This window comes from Nerophis ophidion, linkage group LG25 (assembly GCF_033978795.1).
Source record: "Nerophis ophidion isolate RoL-2023_Sa linkage group LG25, RoL_Noph_v1.0, whole genome shotgun sequence".
In the NCBI taxonomy this organism is placed as follows: domain Eukaryota; kingdom Metazoa; phylum Chordata; class Actinopteri; order Syngnathiformes; family Syngnathidae; genus Nerophis; species Nerophis ophidion.
Window position 1 is genome coordinate 35,038,831 of NC_084635.1, and position 22,734 is coordinate 35,061,564.

Genomic DNA, 22,734 nt, shown 5'->3' on the forward strand with positions numbered 1-22,734 from the left:
TCCTGCTTGCTTGTCTCCTGCTTGCTTGTCTCCTGGTTGCTTGTCTCCTGCTTGCTTGTCTCCTGCTTGCTTGTCTCCTGGTTGCTTGTCTCCTGGTTGCTTGTCTCCTGGTTGCTTGTCTCCTGGTTGCTTGTCTCCTGCTTGCTTGTCTCCTGCTTGCTTGTCTCCTGGTTGCTTGTCTCCTGCTTGCTTGTCTCCTGGTTGCTTGTGTCCTGGTTGCTTGTCTCCTGGTTGTTTGTCTCCTGGTTGCTTGTCTCCTGGTTGCTTGTCTCCTGCTTGCTTGTCTCCTGCTTGCTTGTCTCCTGGTTGCTTGTCTCCTGGTTGCTTGTCTCCTGCTTGCTTGTCTCCTGGTTGCTTGTCTCCTGCTTGCTTGTCTCCTGGTTGCTTGTCTCCTGGTTGCTTGTCTCCTGGTGACATCTGCCAACACTGCCCATCTCCTGCTAAAGCTGCTCAGAGTAAAAGTCCAAGACGATGCAGGCCTTCTTCTAAGCCGCATCTCCATAATCCTCACCGCTTGTCTGGTGGAAGTCCAGAAACCATTTATGATCATTTATTGACTCGTCTTTAACTCGCTGCAAGTTTCAAGACTGGAATGTAAGTAGTTGAGAGTGGAGTGCCAGCATATTATTATGCTGTGCATTGTATGCTTTATGTGCACATCTTTACTGTACATTATTACCTTTTTGTGTTGAAAGGCCTTTAGTTGAACAAGAAAAGCCACAATTCCCAGAACGGCGGCCATGGACACATTCTGCATGTCCTGCCTTTCTTTCTTTTCTTTTTCTCTAAACACTCTGCTTCCTTGCAACATTCTTTAGACAAATACATGAATGTGTGACTGTGTCAAATGTATTATTTCACTTCTTGCAACACTCTTTAGACAAATACATGAATGTGTGACTGTGTCAAATGTATTATTTCACTTCTTGCAACACTCTTTAGACAAATACATGAATGTGTGACTGTGTCAAATGTATTATTTCACTTCTTGCAACATTCTTTAGACAAATACATGAATGTGTGACTGTGTCAAATGTATTATTTCACTTCTTGCAACATTCTTTAGACAAATACATGAATGTGTGACTGTGTCAAATGTATTATTTCACTTCTTGCAACATTCTTTAGACAAATACATGAATGTGTGACTGTGTCAAATGTATTATTTCACTTCTTGCAACATTCTTTAGACAAATACATGAATGTGTGACTGTGTCAAATGTATTATTTCACTTCTTGCAACATTCTTTAGACAAATACATGAATGTGTGACTGTGTCAAATGTATTATTTCACTTCTTGCAACATTCTTTAGACAAATACATGAATGTGTGACTGTGTCAAATGTATTATTTCACTTCTTGCAACACTCTTTAGACAAATACATGAATGTGTGACTGTGTCAAATGTATTATTTCACTTCTTGCAACATTCTTTAGACAAATACATGAATGTGTGACTGTGTCAAATGTATTATTTCACTTCTTGCAACATTCTTTAGACAAATACATGAATGTGTGACTGTGTCAAATGTATTATTTCACTTCTTGCAACACTCTTTAGACAAATACATGAATGTGTGACTGTGTCAAATGTATTATTTCACTTCTTGCAACATTCTTTAGACAAATACATGAATGTGTGACTGTGTCAAATGTATTATTTCACTTCTTGCAACATTCTTTAGACAAATACATGAATGTGTGACTGTGTCAAATGTATTATTTCACTTCTTGCAACATTCTTTAGACAAATACATGAATGTGTGACTGTGTCAAATGTATTATTTCACTTCTTGCAACATTCTTTAGACAAATACATGAATGTGTGACTGTGTCAAATGTATTATTTCACTTCTTGCAACATTCTTTAGACAAATACATGAATGTGTGACTGTGTCAAATGTATTATTTCACTTCTTGCAACACTCTTTAGACAAATACATGAATGTGTGACTGTGTCAAATGTATTATTTCACTTCTTGCAACACTCTTTAGACAAATACATGAATGTGTGACTGTGTCAAATGTATTATTTCACTTCTTGCAACATTCTTTAGACAAATACATGAATGTGTGACTGTGTCAAATGTATTATTTCACTTCTTGCAACACTCTTTAGACAAATACATGAATGTGTGACTGTGTCAAATGTATTATTTCACTTCTTGCAACATTCTTTAGACAAATACATGAATGTGTGACTGTGTCAAATGTATTATTTCACTTCTTGCAACACTCTTTAGACAAATACATGAATGTGTGACTGTGTCAAATGTATTATTTCACTTCTTGCAACATTCTTTAGACAAATACATGAATGTGTGACTGTGTCAAATGTATTATTTCACTTCTTGCAACATTCTTTAGACAAATACATGAATGTGTGACTGTGTCAAATGTATTATTTCACTTCTTGCAACATTCTTTAGACAAATACATGAATGTGTGACTGTGTCAAATGTATTATTTCACTTCTTGCAACATTCTTTAGACAAATACATGAATGTGTGACTGTGTCAAATGTATTATTTCACTTCTTGCAACATTCTTTAGACAAATACATGAATGTGTGACTGTGTCAAATGTATTATTTCACTTCTTGCAACACTCTTTAGACAAATACATGAATGTGTGACTGTGTCAAATGTATTATTTCACTTCTTGCAACATTCTTTAGACAAATACATGAATGTGTGACTGTGTCAAATGTATTATTTCACTTCTTGCAACATTCTTTAGACAAATACATGAATGTGTGACTGTGTCAAATGTATTATTTCACTTCTTGCAACATTCTTTAGACAAATACATGAATGTGTGACTGTGTCAAATGTATTATTTCACTTCTTGCAACACTCTTTAGACAAATACATGAATGTGTGACTGTGTCAAATGTATTATTTCACTTCTTGCAACATTCTTTAGACAAATACATGAATGTGTGACTGTGTCAAATGTATTATTTCACTTCTTGCAACATTCTTTAGACAAATACATGAATGTGTGACTGTGTCAAATGTATTATTTCACTTCTTGCAACATTCTTTAGACAAATACATGAATGTGTGACTGTGTCAAATGTATTATTTCACTTCTTGCAACATTCTTTAGACAAATACATGAATGTGTGACTGTGTCAAATGTATTATTTCACTTCTTGCAACATTCTTTAGACAAATACATGAATGTGTGACTGTGTCAAATGTATTATTTCACTTCTTGCAACACTCTTTAGACAAATACATGAATGTGTGACTGTGTCAAATGTATTATTTCACTTCTTGCAACATTCTTTAGACAAATACATGAATGTGTGACTGTGTCAAATGTATTATTTCACTTCTTGCAACATTCTTTAGACAAATACATGAATGTGTGACTGTGTCAAATGTATTATTTCACTTCTTGCAACATTCTTTAGACAAATACATGAATGTGTGACTGTGTCAAATGTATTATTTCACTTCTTGCAACACTCTTTAGACAAATACATGAATGTGTGACTGTGTCAAATGTATTATTTCACTTCTTGCAACATTCTTTAGACAAATACATGAATGTGTGACTGTGTCAAATGTATTATTTCACTTCTTGCAACATTCTTTAGACAAATACATGAATGTGTGACTGTGTCAAATGTATTATTTCACTTCTTGCAACATTCTTTAGACAAATACATGAATGTGTGACTGTGTCAAATGTATTATTTCACTTCTTGCAACATTCTTTAGACAAATACATGAATGTGTGACTGTGTCAAATGTATTATTTCACTTCTTGCAACATTCTTTAGACAAATACATGAATGTGTGACTGTGTCAAATGTATTATTTCACTTCTTGCAACACTCTTTAGACAAATACATGAATGTGTGACTGTGTCAAATGTATTATTTCACTTCTTGCAACATTCTTTAGACAAATACATGAATGTGTGACTGTGTCAAATGTATTATTTCACTTCTTGCAACACTCTTTAGACAAATACATGAATGTGTGACTGTGTCAAATGTATTATTTCACTTCTTGCAACATTCTTTAGACAAATACATGAATGTGTGACTGTGTCAAATGTATTATTTCACTTCTTGCAACACTCTTTAGACAAATACATGAATGTGTGACTGTGTCAAATGTATTATTTCACTTCTTGCAACATTCTTTAGACAAATACATGAATGTGTGACTGTGTCAAATGTATTATTTCACTTCTTGCAACACTCTTTAGACAAATACATGAATGTGTGACTGTGTCAAATGTATTATTTCACTTCTTGCAACATTCTTTAGACAAATACATGAATGTGTGACTGTGTCAAATGTATTATTTCACTTCTTGCAACATTCTTTAGACAAATACATGAATGTGTGACTGTGTCAAATGTATTATTTCACTTCTTGCAACATTCTTTAGACAAATACATGAATGTGTGACTGTGTCAAATGTATTATTTCACTTCTTGCAACATTCTTTAGACAAATACATGAATGTGTGACTGTGTCAAATGTATTATTTCACTTCTTGCAACATTCTTTAGACAAATACATGAATGTGTGACTGTGTCAAATGTATTATTTCACTTCTTGCAACATTCTTTAGACAAATACATGAATGTGTGACTGTGTCAAATGTATTATTTCACTTCTTGCAACATTCTTTAGACAAATACATGAATGTGTGACTGTGTCAAATGTATTATTTCACTTCTTGCAACACTCTTTAGACAAATACATGAATGTGTGACTGTGTCAAATGTATTATTTCACTTCTTGCAACACTCTTTAGACAAATACATGAATGTGTGACTGTGTCAAATGTATTATTTCACTTTTTGCAACACTCTTTAGACAAATACATGAATGTGTGACTGTGTCAAATGTATTATTTCACCTCACACAGAATCACTAGCGGGGTGAAAGCGTCCAGCCAAGCATCAGTTTGTATATACTTCCACCTGCTGGTCTTTTAGGCGCATTACATCATCTTAAAAAAAATATACCACAGCTTTCTCACAACTGATTTTCAAAATCTTCTAAAATGTACATCGTCTTGAGAAGTCCGTGTTTTTTATGTCCAAAAATCCTGGGGTAGTAACAGGTCCCCTTTCTTCTCCTTCAGGCCCACAACTGAAGACTCAGGCACGCACGGCAACGCCAGCGCCAACGCCGCCACCTTCATGTCCACGCCTCCGAGCAGCCTTCCTTCTCAGACACACCCCTGCAGCCCTCCAGACTCCGCCTCCTCTCTCACTCCCTGTTCTTCACTGCCTCCCTCGGTCTCCCCCACCCTCACCGACGTCTTCGGACTGCCCACCCCCCCCATGGGCAGCAGCGGGGGCTACAGCCTGAGCTCCTCCTGCGGCGGAAGCGGCAGCTCGCGTTCTCCATCGCCACTGACTCTCATGCAGGCGGTGGCGGCGTCGGGGAAGCCCTTCGTTTCCAAGCCCGTGGAAGTGTGGAACAAGTACGACGTGGCTGACTGGCTGGAGAGCCTCAACCTGGGGGAGCACAGGGATGCTTTCCTGGACAATGAGATTGAGGGCGCACACCTGCCCTCCTTACAGAAGGAGGACCTGATAGATCTGGGGGTCACCAGGGTGGGGCACCGCATGAACATCGAGAGGGCCCTCAAGCTGCTGCAGGACAGATAAGGGCGGGGGTCACACAAGGAGCGCCGGCACGGGAGCGGGAGGTCTGCTTTCGACCCAAGTCTTCAGACCGCAGCGGCTCCGGTTCTGGAAGTCGATGCTGTCTTTTGCTTTTTCTTCTCCTCCATCCCAACACTGCCGTCAGGTCTGCCTCCCATCTTTGGACGATTGGAATATTGCCTGTCCTCAAATACGTGGAAATAATTGGTTTCGCACCTGGACTGGGGCTTACTTACCCAGCTACACTTTTGGAATACTGAAGACCTTCTCCGTGTGGCCCGTGGGCGGCTGCCTGAAAACCAGCTGAGCTGGGATTTGTTCCTTTTCTATCTTTGCTAGAATTTGTTCAGAGAATAATATTTCTTCACTAGAGTCCTACCGGAGTTATATTTCTGAGTGCATCTAAAGTTGTAGACAAACACTTTTTGCTTTTCACCTCCTTTTGTCAACCAATGCTAGCTGTAGGAAACCTCGTCTTGTGGCACGCACACTAATGGAGGTGCGAGGTCTTCACAAATGTGTGCACACCAAACATGAATACACACACGGCAAATGTGGCTTGAGGAAGGAAGGAAGGAAGGAAGGAAGGAAGTGCACATTTCAAGGTGGCCCACCAAAACATGGCGGCAGTTCATCCTGAGAAGACCACATCAGATTGTTCACTGCAGGACACCTTGTCTTATCTTGGGCCCTACTTCACAAATGTGTGTGTGTGTGTGTGTGCTTGCGTGTGTGTGTGTGTGTGTGTGTGTGTTGGCCTCCCTACGGAGAAAGTACTTTTTCAACACCAATGCCCCCCCCTTCAACATCAGCAGGTCAAACAGGACAAAACTGTGCTGACCTCGCTGACTCAAAGTTGAGATCATTATTTGAAGAATTGCACTTGAAGGAATATTTTGATGTATTGAGGGCAAGAAAAGGAGATGCATGCTAAAAACAAAGCAAAGTACATATCAGATTGTATGGAAGCTACCATATTTTTCGGACTATGAGTCGCAGTTTTTTTCATAGTTTGGCCGGGGGTGCGACTTATTTGTGAAATTATTAACACATTACCGTAAAATATTAAATAATATTATTTATCTCATTTGCATAAGAGAGGAAGAAAATGTCAGCAATGGTCACACACACGTCAACCAATAAGAATTGTGCGGGTGGGGTCATGGCAGAAGTGCATTGTGGGTCATGGGATGCTAACTGCTATATGCTATATGCTACTGGCGTAGTTATTAAAATGGATCATTTCCTGGTTATTTATGCCTCATATAACCTACACTTATTCAGCCTGTTCTTCACTATTCTTGATTTATTTTAAATTGCCTTTCAAATGTCTATTCTTGCTGTTGGATTTTAGCAAATAAATTTCCCCCAAAAAATGCGACTTATACTCCAGTGCGACTTATATATGTTTTTTACTTCTTTATTGAGCATTTTTGACCGGTGCGACTTATACTCTGAAAAATAGGGTAAATACGGCCTCCAACAGTGAGGACAAGAAGTGTTTGGACAGTGACAGAGTTTATTAGGAATTTGTTGTGAGAGACGACTGCTGGGGATTGAAATACAACAATCAAAACGTGATTGAAATACAACAATCAAAACGTGATTGAAATACAACAATCAAAACGTGATTGAAATACAACAATCAAAACGTGATTGAAATACAACAATCAAAACGTGATTGAAATACAACAATCAAAACGTGATTGAAATACAACAATCAAAACGTGATTGAAATACAACAATCAAAACGTGATTGAAATACAACAATCAAAACGTGATTGAAATACAACAATCAAAACGTGATTGAAATACAACAATCAAAACGTGATTGAAATACAACAATCAGAACGTGATAGAAGTGTCGTCAGGTTGTAAAGCATGGTAGATTTAAAGAATAGATTATCAAGGAATGTGCAAGTAGTCGACTGTAGATGTGAGAAGTTGGGCTGTTTGTGTGGTTGGAGGTCATCAGAGCGAGAGAATCACAGCATGATTTCACTTAACTTGAATCACAGCATGATTTCACTTAACTTGAGTCGAGGTTTGACCAGGAATCAAAGGAACCCTCAACCACAAGAAAAGTTTTGGTGAATTCTGTTGAGTTATTCGGCCATAAAAATATGGTTTAAAGCATGAATTGTATTGACATTCTACAAACTATTACGTGTCAGTACGTTTCTTTCGAAGTACGTGACATTGTAGTTTTCCCAAGGGACGCTTGGCAAAGGCAGCTGTTCTCTTCATTCAGTCATGTGACTTTGGTGGTGGTCAAGCAAAACAATCTGTGCAGCAAACAAGCAGCCTGGACATTATTGCTAAAAGCAGATATGAAAAAATAACATCGAATTATGCGATAGAATCGATCGCTACAATGGAAAAAATGCCCCTCTCAAAAACAGTTAAAGAAATTGCTCAAAATTATTTTTGCTTGTAATGAGCAAAAACCATCTGCCAAAATAGTCTTTTTAAGATTTATTACGGTAAGACATTATATTTCAGCTTTTTCTTTTAGCAATTAAAACTTATTATAAGCTATACTTAGTAGGATTGTAAAGTTTTGTGTCTTATAACAAACTTGTGATGCTGAAAATGGGATTTGTTTCCCCCCTCAGAAGAAATATTGCCAAAGAAGAAGTTGTTGTGTCCGACTGAAAGTGACTTTTCAGCGTGTGTTAAGTTTGCTGTGGGATTTTGTTTACAATTACAAATATATTGTATGCCAGCTAAGATTGGGAGTTTTGTGTTATCAGAAAAATATTATTTGTAGTGATGTGAAAGATTAGCCAGCGGTCGCGTTCCTGGACACGTCGAACAGTCTGATGTGCTTGACAACATTCTACACAACAAAAGTGGTGAAAACTGTGAAAAACCTGCGTGGTTGCTTCAAGGTTAACCATGATTACATTTTCAATATGCATTACTGTCAATATTTCACAGAATTATTTATTTCTTAATATTTGTTTTCTTTTGCCCACAATGATATATAATAATATAATATAATGCTGGGGTTTTATTTACTCTTGTCTTTCATTCGTGGTAATTGGTCGAGTATGTCAAAGAAAACTGCAAAACCCCCACAAAGTTTATTGTCTTCTAACGCTTTCACAAATGTACAAACCCCGTTTCCATATGAGTTGAGAAATGGTGTTAGATGTAAATATAAACAGAATACAATGATTTGCAAATCCTTTTCAAGCCATATTCAGTTGAATATGCTACAAAGACAACATATTTCATGTTCAAACTCATAAACATGTTTTTTTTGCAAATAATCATTAACTTTAGAATTAGATGCCAGCAACAAAGAAGTTGGGAAAGGTGGCAATAAATACTGATAAAGTTGAGGAATGCTCATCAAACACTTATTTGGAACATCCCACAGGTGTGCAGGCTAATTGGGAACAGGTGGGTGCCATGATTGGCTATAAAAGCAGCTTCCTCAGTCTTTCACAAGAAAGGATGGGGCGAGGTACACCCCTTTGTCCACAACTGCGTGAGCAAATAGTCAAACAGTTTAAGAACAACCTTTCTCAAAGTGACATTGCAAGAAATTTAGGGATTTCAACATCTACGCTCCATAATATCATCAAAAGGTTCAGAGAATCTGGAGAAATCACTCCACGTAAGCAGCATGGCCGGAAACCAACATTGAATGACCGTGACCTTCCATCTCTCAGACAGCACTGTATCAAAAAGCGACATCAATCTCTAAAGGATATCACCACATGGGCTCAAGAACCATTCAGAAAACCACTGTCATTAAATACAGTTTGTCACTACATCTGTAAGTGCAAGTTAAAGCTGTACTATGCAAAGCGAAAGCCATTTATCAACAACATCCAGAAACGCCGCCGGCTTCTCTGGGCCTGAGATCACCTAAGATGGACTGATGCAAAGTGGAAAAGTGTTCTGTGGTCTGACGAGTCCACATTTAAAATTGTTTTTGGAAATATTCGACATCGACTGTTATCGACACAAAGTGTAAAAGTCAGCATGTGTGATGGTATGGGGGTGCATTAGTGCCCAAGGCATGGGTAACTTACACATGTGTGATGGTATGGGGGTGCATTAGTGCCCAAGGCATGGGTAACTTACACATGTGTGATGGTATGGGGGTGTATTAGTGCCCAAGGCATGGGTAACTTACACATGTGTGATGGTATGGGGGTGCATTAGTGCCCAAGGCATGGGTAACTTACACATGTGTGATGGTATGGGGGTGTATTAGTGCCCAAGACATGGGTAACTTACACATGTGTGATGGTATGGGGGTGCATTAGTTCCCAAGGCATGGGTAACTTACACATCTGTGAAGGCACCATTAATGCTGAAAGGTACATACAGCTTTTGGAACAACATATACTGCCATCTAAGCGCCATCTTTTTCATGGACGCCCCTGCTTATTTCAGCCAGACAATGCCAAGCCACATTCAGCACGTGTTACAACAGCGTGGCTTCGTCGTAAAAGAGTGCGGGTACTTTCCTGGCCCGCCTGCAGTCCAGATCTGTCTCCCATGGAAAATGTGTGGCGCATTATGAAGCGTAAAATAGGACAGCGGAGACCCCGGACTGTTGAAGGACTGAAGCTCTACATAAAACAAGAATGGGAAAGAATTCCACTTTCAAAGCTTCAACAATTAGTTTCCTCAGTTCCCAAATGTTTATTGAGTGTTGTTAAAAGAAAAGGTGATGTAACACAGTGGTGAACATGCCCTTTCCCAACTACTTTGGCACGTGTTGCAGCCAAGAAATTATAAGTTAATTATTATTTGCAAAAAAAATGTTTATGAGTTTGAACATGAAATATGTTGTCTTTGTAGCATATTCAACTGAATATGGCTTGAAAAGGATTTGCAAATCATTGTATTCTGTTTATATTTACATCTAACACCATTTCCCAACTCATATGGAAACAGGGTTTGTAAAACCAGTCTGGGGCGACGACGATGCTTTGTGCCGTATCGCACTGTGCTGTGGTTCACATGAGGCAGCATTAAACCCGCCACTGGTCATTTGGTTGAAAGAAGCTGAGATGACATGAAATCCAAGCAGAGGACAAGAGATGCGTCCATCATTTTTTGAAGGGTCACACGGCCAAACTGAAGTCCAACGACAGCCGTGGTCGTCGGGACATTCCTGCCCACTGCTCACTGAGTCCAGAACATGTTGCTTTGGTCCTCAGATGCTAGAAGCATTTTAGTTCCTACTCTCTAAAACATGTTGGTGTTTGGTGATTGGTTGAAGTGACGAGCTACTCCTCAGATATGTGCTTCTCCGAGTCACAACTCAGACCAGAAGTGGAAAATACTAAACCTTGAAAGTATTTCTAACTCCTCCGAGTCACAACACAGACCAGAAGTGGAAAATACTAAACCTTAAAAGTATTTCTAACTCCTCCGAGTCACAACACAGACCAGAAGTGGAAAATACTAAACCTTGAAAGTATTTCTAACAAACCTTTAATGAAGAGTTCACTTCAACGTTTCTCATCATTGCTTCGTAAAATCTTGCACCCTTTTGGCTTTCTTCAGGAAGTCTGACAAAAAGTGTATTATTTGTGTGATTTGAACTGTTCCATCCATCCATCCATTTTCTACCGCGTGTCCCTTTTGGGGTCCAACAGCCGAAAACAACGCAAGCGGAGGGCATTTTTCTTCGAGAAAGGTGAAAACGCTTTGACAACAGACGCTTGCTTGCTTGACCACCACTCTAAGTACATCCATCTATCCACTTTCTACCTCTTGTCCCTTTGGGATTTGCCGGGGCTGGAGCCTATCCCAGCTTCACTTGTGCAGGAGACAGGATGTCCAGCTCATCACAGCTGGCACATTCACTGCACGTGCAAGTGTGACAGCAGGGGAATACAACCAGCGACGTGTGGCTGGAACTACAATTGGGAGCGCTCAAACACAGAAAACACGACGAGACATTGATACAACATACAAACTAGTCCTTTAAACCTGACTTTGAAACAACGGGGCAAAATACTTGGATTTCCAATCGGGACAATGATGGATCCAAACTGTTGGTTGGGAAATTGCCACATTTCATTGGTCATATCAAGGCCACAAGCTGACATTGAACAAACGTCCTCTCTAAGTACTTTGTCTCAACCTTGTATTCGTGTTGGAGAATTTTGGTCGGAAATGACCAAAATTCTACATTCAAATCAACGTCAGAACCCAACATTGATGAAATGTTGTCAAAAGCATATTGTTTCAACATGATGTTTCAACTGCTCAACCTCAGAAGTTTGCAACGTTGTTTTAAAGTCTTGTGTCTGCTGGGAAAACACTGGTCACCTGTTCACCTGAAGTTTGCAACGTTGTTTTAAAGTCTTGTGTCTGCTGGGAAAACACTGGTCACCTGCTCACCAAAGCTTCAAGATTACTGACCACAAAGCAAATGCATGGCGGCAGAATGAGGAATATTCTGGAGAAGTTTGGCAGATCTTGGTCAAATCTCCCATCAAAATATGTAAACGTGGTGAAAAACACTCTTGACCTTCAAACACAGGACAGAAAAAGCTCCTATTCTGACTTGCTGCAGTTTGAAGAAAAGTACGGTGGCCAACAAGGGCAAACAAATGTTAGCCAGCTAAAGCCTATTTATGCAACTAAATGACTTTTGGGGCCCATTTTCAGAAAGGTAAAGACTATGTGGATGGACTTTACCCTTTACCATCCTTCCTAGTTTGTACATCCCCGAGAGCAAGCGTCCTCTGCAATGGAAATGAGATTTTTGTCTTTTTACTTTCTCAAATTTGTCGTCAGCCAAAATATGCGTGAAGAAAGGAACCAATTGTCGTTTTTATTTTGAATACATTTTGGTTTTTGAAACTCTGTCGCTGCCCAAATACAAAACACAAAACCAGCCAAGTTGGCTCCTTGTGTAAATGGTAAATAAAAAGAGAATACAATGATTTGCAAATCCTTTTCAACTTAAATTCAATTGAATAGACTGCAAAGACAAAATACTTCACCTTTGAACTTGTAAACTTTATTTTTTGCTTATATTAGCTCCTTTGGAATTTGAGGCCTGCAACATGTTTATTAAAAGCTGCCACAGGTGGCAAAAATACTGAGAAAGTTGAGGAATGCTCATCTAACACTTATTTATAAAATTGCACAGGTGAACAGGCTAATTGGGAACAGGTGTGTGCCATGATTGGCTATAAAAGCAGCTTCCATGAAATGCTCAGTCTTTCACAGACAAGGACGAGCTGAGGGTCACCACTTTGTCGACAAATGCGTGAGCAAATTGTCCAACAGTTTAAGAACAACATTTCTCAACCAGCTATTGCAAGGAATTTAGGGATTTCACCATCAAAGTTCCGTAATGTCACCACAAGGTTCAGAGGATCTGGAGAAATCACTGCACGTAAGCGGCAACTTTGAATGCCCTTGACCTTCGATCCCTCAGACGGTAATATATAAAAACCAGACATCAGTGTGTAAAGGATATCAGCACATGGGCTCAGGAACACTTCAGAAAACCACTGTCAGTAACCGCAGTTATTCACTACATCTGTAAGTGCAAGTTAAAACTCAAAAATGCAAAGTAAAAGCCATTTATCAACAACATCCAGAAACACTAGGCCCGAGTTTGTCCAAGATGGACCAATGCAAAGTGTTCTGTGGTCCAAAGAGTCCACATTTAAGATTGCTTTTTAAAACTGTGGACATCATGTCCTCAGGACCAAAGAGGAAAAGAACCATTCGGACTGTTCCATGTGCAAAGTGTAAAAGCCAGCATGTGTGATGGTATGGGGGTGCATTAGTGCATCTTACACATCTGTGGTACATAGGATGCCATCCAAGCCACATCTTACACATTTGTGGTACATAGGATGCCATCCAAGCCACATCTTACACATCTGTGGTACATAGGATGCCATCCAAGCCACATCTTACACATCTGTGGTACATAGGATGCCATCCAAGCCACATCTTACACATTTGTGGTACATAGGATGCCATCCAAGCCACATCTTACACATCTGTGGTACATAGGATGCCATCCAAGCCACATCTTACACATCTGTGGTACATAGGATGCCATCCAAGCCACATCTTACACATCTGTGGTACATAGGATGCCATCCAAGCCACATCTTACACATTTGTGGTACATAGGATGCCATCCAAGCCACATCTTACACATTTGTGGTACATAGGATGCCATCCAAGCCACATCTTACACATCTGTGGTACATAGGAGGCCATCCAAGCCACATCTTACACATCTGTGGTACATAGGATGCCATCCAAGCCACATCTTACACATTTGTGGTACATAGGATGCCATCCAAGCCACATCTTACACATCTGTGGTACATAGGATGCCATCCAAGCCACATCTTACACATCCGTGGTACATAGGATGCCATCCAAGCCACATCTTGCACATCTGTGGTACATAGGATGCCATCCAAGCCACATCTTGCACATCTGTGGTACATAGGATGCCATCCAAGCCACATCTTGCACATTTGTGGTACATAGGATGCCATCCAAGCCACATCTTACACATTTGTGGTACATAGGATGCCATCCAAGCCACATCTTACACATCCGTGGTACATAGGATGCCATCCAAGCCACATCTTGCACATCTGTGGTACATAGGATGCCATCCAAGCCACATCTTGCACATCTGTGGTACATAGGATGCCATCCAAGCCACATCTTGCACATCTGTGGTACATAGGATGCCATCCAAGCCACATCTTGCACATCTGTGGTACATAGGATGCCATCCAAGCCACATCTTACACATTTGTGGTACATAGGATGCCATCCAAGCCACATCTTACACATCTGTGGTACATAGGATGCCATCCAAGCCACATCTTACACATCTGTGGTACATAGGATGCCATCCAAGCCACATCTTACACATTTGTGGTACATAGGATGCCATCCAAGCCACATCTTACACATCTGTGGTACATAGGAGGCCATCCAAGCCACATCTTACACATCTGTGGTACATAGGAGGCCATCCAAGCCACATCTTACACATCTGTGGTACATAGGAGGCCATCCAAGCCACATCTTACACATCTGTGGTACATAGGAGGCCATCCAAGCCACATCTTACACATCTGTGGTACATAGGATGCCATCCAAGCCACATCTTACACATTTGTGGTACATAGGATGCCATCCAAGCCACATCTTACACATTTGTGGTACATAGGATGCCATCCAAGCCACATCTTACACATCTGTGGTACATAGGATGCCATCCAAGCCACATCTTACACATCCGTGGTACATAGGATGCCATCCAAGCCACATCTTGCACATCTGTGGTACATAGGATGCCATCCAAGCCACATCTTGCACATCTGTGGTACATAGGATGCCATCCAAGCCACATCTTACACATCTGTGGTACATAGGATGCCATCCAAGCCACATCTTACACATTTGTGGTACATAGGATGCCATCCAAGCCACATCTTACACATTTGTGGTACATAGGATGCCATCCAAGCCACATCTTACACATCTGTGGTACATAGGAGGCCATCCAAGCCACATCTTACACATCTGTGGTACATAGGAGGCCATCCAAGCCACATCTTACACATCCGTGGTACATAGGATGCCATCCAAGCCACATCTTGCACATCTGTGGTACATAGGATGCCATCCAAGCCACATCTTACACATCTGTGGTACATAGGATGCCATCCAAGCCACATCTTGCACATCTGTGGTACATAGGATGCCATCCAAGCCACATCTTACACATCTGTGGTACATAGGATGCCATCCAAGCCACATCTTACACATCTGTGGTACATAGGATGCCATCCAAGCCACATCTTACACATCTGTGGTACATAGGATGCCATCCAAGCCACATCTTACACATTTGTGGTACATAGGATGCCATCCAAGCCACATCTTACACATTTGTGGTACATAGGATGCCATCCAAGCCACATCTTACACATTTGTGGTACATAGGATGCCATCCAAGCCACATCTTACACATCTGTGGTACATAGGATGCCATCCAAGCCACATCTTACACATCTGTGGTACATAGGATGCCATCCAAGCCACATCTTACACATCTGTGGTACATAGGATGCCATCCAAGCCACATCTTACACATCTGTGGTACATAGGATGCCATCCAAGCCACATCTTACACATTTGTGGTACATAGGATGCCATCCAAGCCACATCTTACACATTTGTGGTACATAGGATGCCATCCAAGCCACATCTTACACATCTGTGGTACATAGGATGCCATCCAAGCCACATCTTACACATCTGTGGTACATAGGATGCCATCCAAGCCACATCTTACACATCTGTGGTACATAGGATGCCATCCAAGCCACATCTTACACATCTGTGGTACATAGGATGCCATCCAAGCCACATCTTACACATCTGTGGTACATAGGATGCCATCCAAGCCACATCTTACACATCTGTGGTACATAGGATGCCATCCAAGCCACATCTTGCACATCTGTGGTACATAGGATGCCATCCAAGCCACATCTTACACATTTGTGGTACATAGGATGCCATCCAAGCCACATCTTACACATCTGTGGTACATAGGATGCCATCCAAGCCACATCTTACACATCTGTGATACATAGGATGCCATCCAAGCCACATCTTACACATCTGTGGTACATAGGATGCCATCCAAGCCACATCTTACACATCTGTGATACATAGGATGCCATCCAAGCCACATCTTACACATCTGTGGTACATAGGAGGCCATCCAAGCCACATCTTACACATCTGTGGTACATAGGATGCCATCCAAGCCACATCTTACACATCTGTGGTACATAGGATGCCATCCAAGCCACATCTTGCACATCTGTGGTACATAGGATGCCATCCAAGCCACATCTTGCACATCTGTGATACATAGGATGCCATCCAAGCCACATCTTACACATCTGTGGTACATAGGATGCCATCCAAGCCACATCTTACACATCTGTGGTACATAGGATGCCATCCAAGCCACATCTTACACATCTGTGGTACATAGGAGGCCATCCAAGCCACATCTTACACATCTGTGATACATAGGATGCCATCCAAGCCACATCTTACACATCTGTGGTACATAGGATGCCATCCAAGCCACATCTTACACATCTGTGGTACATAGGATGCCATCCAAGCCACATCTTACACATCTGTGGTACATAGGATGCCATCCAAGCCACATCTTACACATCTGTGGTACATAGGATGCCATCCAAGCCACATCTTACACATCTGTGGTACATAGGATGCCATCCAAGCCACATCTTACACATTTGTGGTACATAGGATGCCATCCAAGCCACATCTTTTTCATGGCCCTGCTTATTTCAGCAAGACAATGCTAAGCCACATTCTGCACGTGTTACAACAGCGTGGCTTCATAGTAAAAGAGTGTGGGTACTAGACTGGCCTGCCTGTAGTCCAGACCTGCCTCCCATTGAAAGTGTGTGGAACATTATGAAGCGTCAACTGCCACAACGGAGACTGTTGAACAACTTAAGTTGTACATCAAGCAAGAATGGGAAAGAATTCCACCTGAAAAGCTTCAAAAATGTGTCGTCTCAGTTTCCAAACGTTTACTGAGTGTTGTTAAAAGGAAAGGCCATGTAACACACTGGTAAAAGTGCTCCTGTGCTAACTTGTTTGCAATGTGTTGCTGCCAATAAATTCAAAGTTAATGATTATTTACAACAAGAAAAATATGTTTCTCAGTTCCAACGTTAGATATCTTGTCTTTGTGGTCTGTTCAATTGAATTTAAGTTGAAAAGGATTTGCAAATCATTGTATTCTGTTTTTATTTACCATTTACACAACGTGCCAACTTCACTGCTTTTGGGATTTGTTCTTCAGGAAAATAACTGACATAATTTCTTACAAAATGATAGTATATTTTGTTCTTAACATGCAAGCCACTGCATCTTGTTCCAATATTGAGTCAGATGTTGGAACTGTCCAGTGAAGAAGAAGCAACACATCTCCAAGAATGGAAACACTCTACACATTCCAACAAAGCCAATGAATATGATGGATTATGCAGTAGAGAAGCCTTTCATATGGCCTATACTGGGGGGTTAATGCAGTCTGCTGAAAATAATGGAGAGCGCCACTCTACAAAGCAACTGAGGCTGTGTTAAAAGTGTCAAGTAAAGCACAACAACATGAATCCCCGTCCTACTGTACACAAAGTAAAGAGCTTTACTTTGTTTTGCCCTGAATGTGAATGTTCCCCTTCTTCTATATTTGGCATCAAGAGATTATATTATTTATCCCACAGCAGAATTTAACCCTTTTCTATTACTTATCACTTCTATCAAGTACAACTACTGCAGTAGCAGAAGAGTTTTTTATATTTGTATGGAACATAAATGGTCTCTTAGATTTTAGTCATCAAAATGATTTAAAAAAAAAAAAAAAAAATGTAATACAACGGCACCTCAGTTTTTGTTAGAAATACGTTCCAAAAGATCCCATAAAAATATACTGTATTTTTCGGACTTTAAATCGCCATTTTTTTGATAGTTTGGCCGGGGGTGCGACTTATACTCCGGAGCCACTTATTTGTGAAATTATTAACACATTACCGTAAAATATCAAATAATATTATTTAATTCATTCGCGGAAGAGAGGAAGAAAATGTCAGCAATGGTCACACACACGTCAACCAATAAGAATTGTCATGGCAGAAGTGCATTGTGGGTCATGGGATGCTAACTGCTATATGCTATATGCTACTGCCGTAGCTATTAAAATGGATTATTTCATGGTTGGTGGTAACTTATAAAAAGTGAGAAGGGCTGAAGAAAAATGGCGTTGAAAAGGAGATCATGTAGTGCAGATGACAAGCTGGACGTAGTGAAATATGCAGCAGAAAAGGACAAGAGGAAGAGTTGTTTAGAAGCCACATCCAGGAAGAAGATTTATGGATTAGGAGTGAGAGATAGTTTGGTAAAGGTATAGCATGTTCTATATGTTCTAGTTATTTGAATGACTCTTACCAGAATATGTTAGCTTGCTTATTTATGCCTCATATAACCTACACTTATTCAGCCTGTTCTTCACTATTCTTTATTTATTTTAAATTGCCTTTCAAATGTCTATTCTTGCTGTTGGATTTTATCAAATACATTTCCAACAAAAATGCGACTTATACTCCGGAGCGTTTTATAATCCGAAAATTACAGTAAGCATTTTTTTCTCATACAAAATAACGTCAAACCAATTAATGTACAAAACACATTTTAGAGAGAAAAACTACCGTACAGTTTCATATGCAGAAAACAATGACAAATGCATTTAAATAATGAATGAACTGCGTAGATTCAACATCACTTTTATTTAAATTAGAAAAGACGGCAAGAGCTAACTTTGTACTGTGCTACCAGGTTTATCTTGAATTTAATAGTGTGTCACACCTACTTTATCAAAGTGCTGGCACTCACAACCTTCTTTGGCCCCATTGTGGGGGGGAAAGAAAAACATGGTATTCTTTGTTGAAGAACTGGATTCTGACTCGTTTATGCTGTACAACAACTGAGATGTGATATGAAAAGCAGGAAACTACCAAAAAGTGTGGCGTACGAAAACTGAGGTGCAATTGTACATGAAAATCCAGTTAATCCCAAAAGTATGCTAGCACAAGTTAGAGTTAAGTGACACAGCAAAGAACGTTTGTCTTTAAACAATGTAAATAATCATCTGTGAGACAGACAGGATATTGTCTCGCTTGTTGTACTTTGTCCATAGGCTCTTCCTGCCCTTGACTACTTTGCAAAAACAAAGCCAGCACTTCTGCTTTGCGGAATTAGACAAAAGTATTGAGGCAAGACTTGTTTATCAAGCTGGAAGCCTTATCCAGTACAGTCGTGGAAAGTTGTATATAAGAGTGTTTCAACAGAAGTCAAATGTGTAGTTGGGTGTATAGCATTAGTTCAAAGTTTGGGCTGAAACAATGGTAGGAAGGTTCTTTTCTGACCTAATGGTCTTTGGTCCATGACCCGTTTGCTCCTGCAGTACATTCTTCCCAAGTAAGATTCAACAAAGTTCACGTCCTTTGTTCCATCTCCTGCTGGGGGTGATGCTGAGTGTGAGGGTGCAGCCCCTGACCAGTGATATCTACAAGTATGAATACTCTAGTAGGATTCAACAAAGTTCACGTCCTGTGTTCCATCTCCCGCTGGGGGTGATGCTGAGTGTGAGGGTGCAGCCCCTGACCAGTGATATCTACAAGTATGAATACTCTAGTAGGATTCAACAAAGTTCACGTCCTGTGTTCCATCTCCCGCTGGGGGTGATGCTGAGTGTGAGGGTGCAGCCCCTGACCAGTGATATCTACAAGTATGAATACTCTAGTAGGATTCAACAAAGTTCACGTCCTGTGTTCCATCTCCCGCTGGGGGTGATGCTGAGTGTGAGGGTGCAGCCCCTGACCAGTGATATCTACAAGTATGAATACTCTAGTAGGATTCAACAAAGTTCACGTCCTGTGTTCCATCTCCCGCTGGGGGTGACGCTGAGTGTGAGGGTGCAGCCCCTGACCAGTGATATCTACAAGTATGAATACTCTAGTAGGATTCAACAAAGTTCACGTCCTGTGTTCCATCTCCCGCTGGGGGGTGATGCTGAGTGTGAGGGTGCAGCCCCTGACCAGTGATATCTACAAGTATGAATACTCTAGTAGGATTCAACAAAGTTCACGTCCTGTGTTCCATCTCCCGCTGGGGGGTGACGCTGAGTGTGAGGGTGCAGCCCCTGACCAGTGATATCTACAGGTATGAATACTCTAGTAAGATTCAACAAAGTTCACGTCCTGTGTTCCATCTCCCGCTGGGGGTGATGCTGAGTGTGAGGGTGCAGCCCCTGACCAGTGATATCTACAGGTATGAATACTCTAGTAAGATTCAACAAAGTTCACGTCCTGTGTTCCATCTCCCGCTGGGGGTGATGCTGAGTGTGAGGGTGCAGCCCCTGACCAGTGATATCTACAAGTATGAATACTCTAGTAGGATTCAACAAAGTTCACGTCCTTTGTTCCATCTCCCGCTGGGGGTGATGCTGAGTGTGAGGGTGCAGCCCCTGACCAGTGATATCTACAAGTATGAATACTCTAGTAAGATTCAACAAAGTTCACGTCCTGTGTTCCATCTCCCGCTGGGGGGTGATGCTGAGTGTGAGGGTGCAGCCCCTGACCAGTGATATCTACAAGTATGAATACTCTAGTAGGATTCAACAAAGTTCACGTCCTGTGTTCCATCTCCCGCTGGGGGTGATGCTGAGTGTGAGGGTGCAGCCCCTGACCAGTGATATCTACAAGTATGAATACTCTAGTAAGATTCAACAAAGTTCACGTCCTTTGTTCCATCTCCCGCTGGGGGTGATGCTGAGTGTGAGGGTGCAGCCCCTGACCAGTGATATCTACAGGTATGAATACTCTAGTAAGATTCAACAAAGTTCACGTCCTGTGTTCCATCTCCCGCTGGGGGTGATGCTGAGTGTGAGGGTGCAGCCCCTGACCAGTGATATCTACAAGTATGAATACTCTAGTAGGATTCAACAAAGTTCACGTCCTTTGTTCCATCTCCCGCTGGGGGTGATGCTGAGTGTGAGGGTGCAGCCCCTGACCAGTGATATCTACAAGTATGAATACTCTAGTAAGATTCAACAAAGTTCACGTCCTGTGTTCCATCTCCCGCTGGGGGGTGATGCTGAGTGTGAGGGTGCAGCCCCTGACCAGTGATATCTACAAGTATGAATACTCTAGTAGGATTCAACAAAGTTCACGTCCTGTGTTCCATCTCCCGCTGGGGGTGATGCTGAGTGTGAGGGTGCAGCCCCTGACCAGTGATATCTACAAGTATGAATACTCTAGTAAGATTCAACAAAGTTCACGTCCTTTGTTCCATCTCCCGCTGGGGGTGATGCTGAGTGTGAGGGTGCAGCCCCTGACCAGTGATATCTACAAGTATGAATACTCTAGTAAGATTCAACAAAGTTCACGTCCTGTGTTCCATCTCCCGCTGGGGGTGATGCTGAGTGTGAGGGTGCAGCCCCTGACCAGTGATATCTACAAGTATGAATACTCTAGTAAGATTCAACAAAGTTCACGTCCTGTGTTCCATCTCCCGCTGGGGGTGATGCTGAGTGTGAGGGTGCAGCCCCTGACCAGTGATATCTACAAGTATGAATACTCTAGTAAGATTCAACAAAGTTCACGTCCTTTGTTCCATCTCCCGCTGAGTGTGAGGGTGCAGCCCCTGACCAGTGATATCTACAAGTATGAATACTCTAGTAAGATTCAACAAAGTTCACGTCCTTTGTTCCATCTCCCGCTGAGTGTGAGGGTGCAGCCCCTGACCAGTGATATCTACAAGTATGAATACTCTAGTAAGATTCAACAAAGTTCACGTCCTTTGTTCCATCTCCCGCTGAGTGTGAGGGTGCAGCCCCTGACCAGTGATATCTACAAGTATGAATACTCTAGTAAGATTCAACAAAGTTCACGTCCTGTGTTCCATCTCCCGCTGGGGGTGATGCTGAGTGTGAGGGTGCAGCCCCTGACCAGTGATATCTACAAGTATGAATACTCTAGTAAGATTCAACAAAGTTCACGTCCTGTGTTCCATCTCCCGCTGGGGGGTGATGCTGATTGTGAGGGTGCAGCCCCTGAGAAGTGAAAGCTGCAAACGTTCTGTGTTCTGTGAACATTGGCCACAGAGAGGCCGGCACGGACAATGCTGCTAGAAACCTCAAACTTATTTTCAAAACCAAACGGTGACGTGTCAGCGAGGGTAAAATAAGCACAGTATTTTTAAAGATTTGTACAGAGTTCTATGACATTTTATAGAGATTATCTTCAAAAAATATATATATATGTTCGGCGCTGATGTGTGGATTTGCCAAATAGAAAACGACTATATAGATACCTTGGTAAATATTATTGATATTAGGGTTATGTAAGAAGCAATATTTATTCTGAATGAATCTCCTATGTTGTGTTTTCTTTTTCCATTTGAAAGTGACATATCACAATATGTGATT

The 22,734-nt window shown here is 41.1% G+C and overlaps 1 protein-coding gene across 3 annotated transcripts in view; it reads left to right on the forward strand.

Moving 5' to 3' along the window:
• The window catches only part of shank2b (SH3 and multiple ankyrin repeat domains 2b), a 179,663-nt gene extending 170,847 nt beyond the window's left edge, over window positions 1-8,816 (forward strand). For 2 of the 3 annotated variants that reach the window (XM_061887717.1, XM_061887718.1), the window contains one exon: window positions 5,120-8,816. In XM_061887717.1, the coding sequence (XP_061743701.1) occupies window positions 5,120-5,651 (532 nt within the window). In that variant the 3' untranslated portion in view covers window positions 5,652-8,816. The remainder of the gene's footprint in view (window positions 1-5,119) is intronic. The other variant, XM_061887719.1, reaches the window with a different exon arrangement.
• The last annotated feature ends 13,918 nt before the right edge of the window (window positions 8,817-22,734 follow it).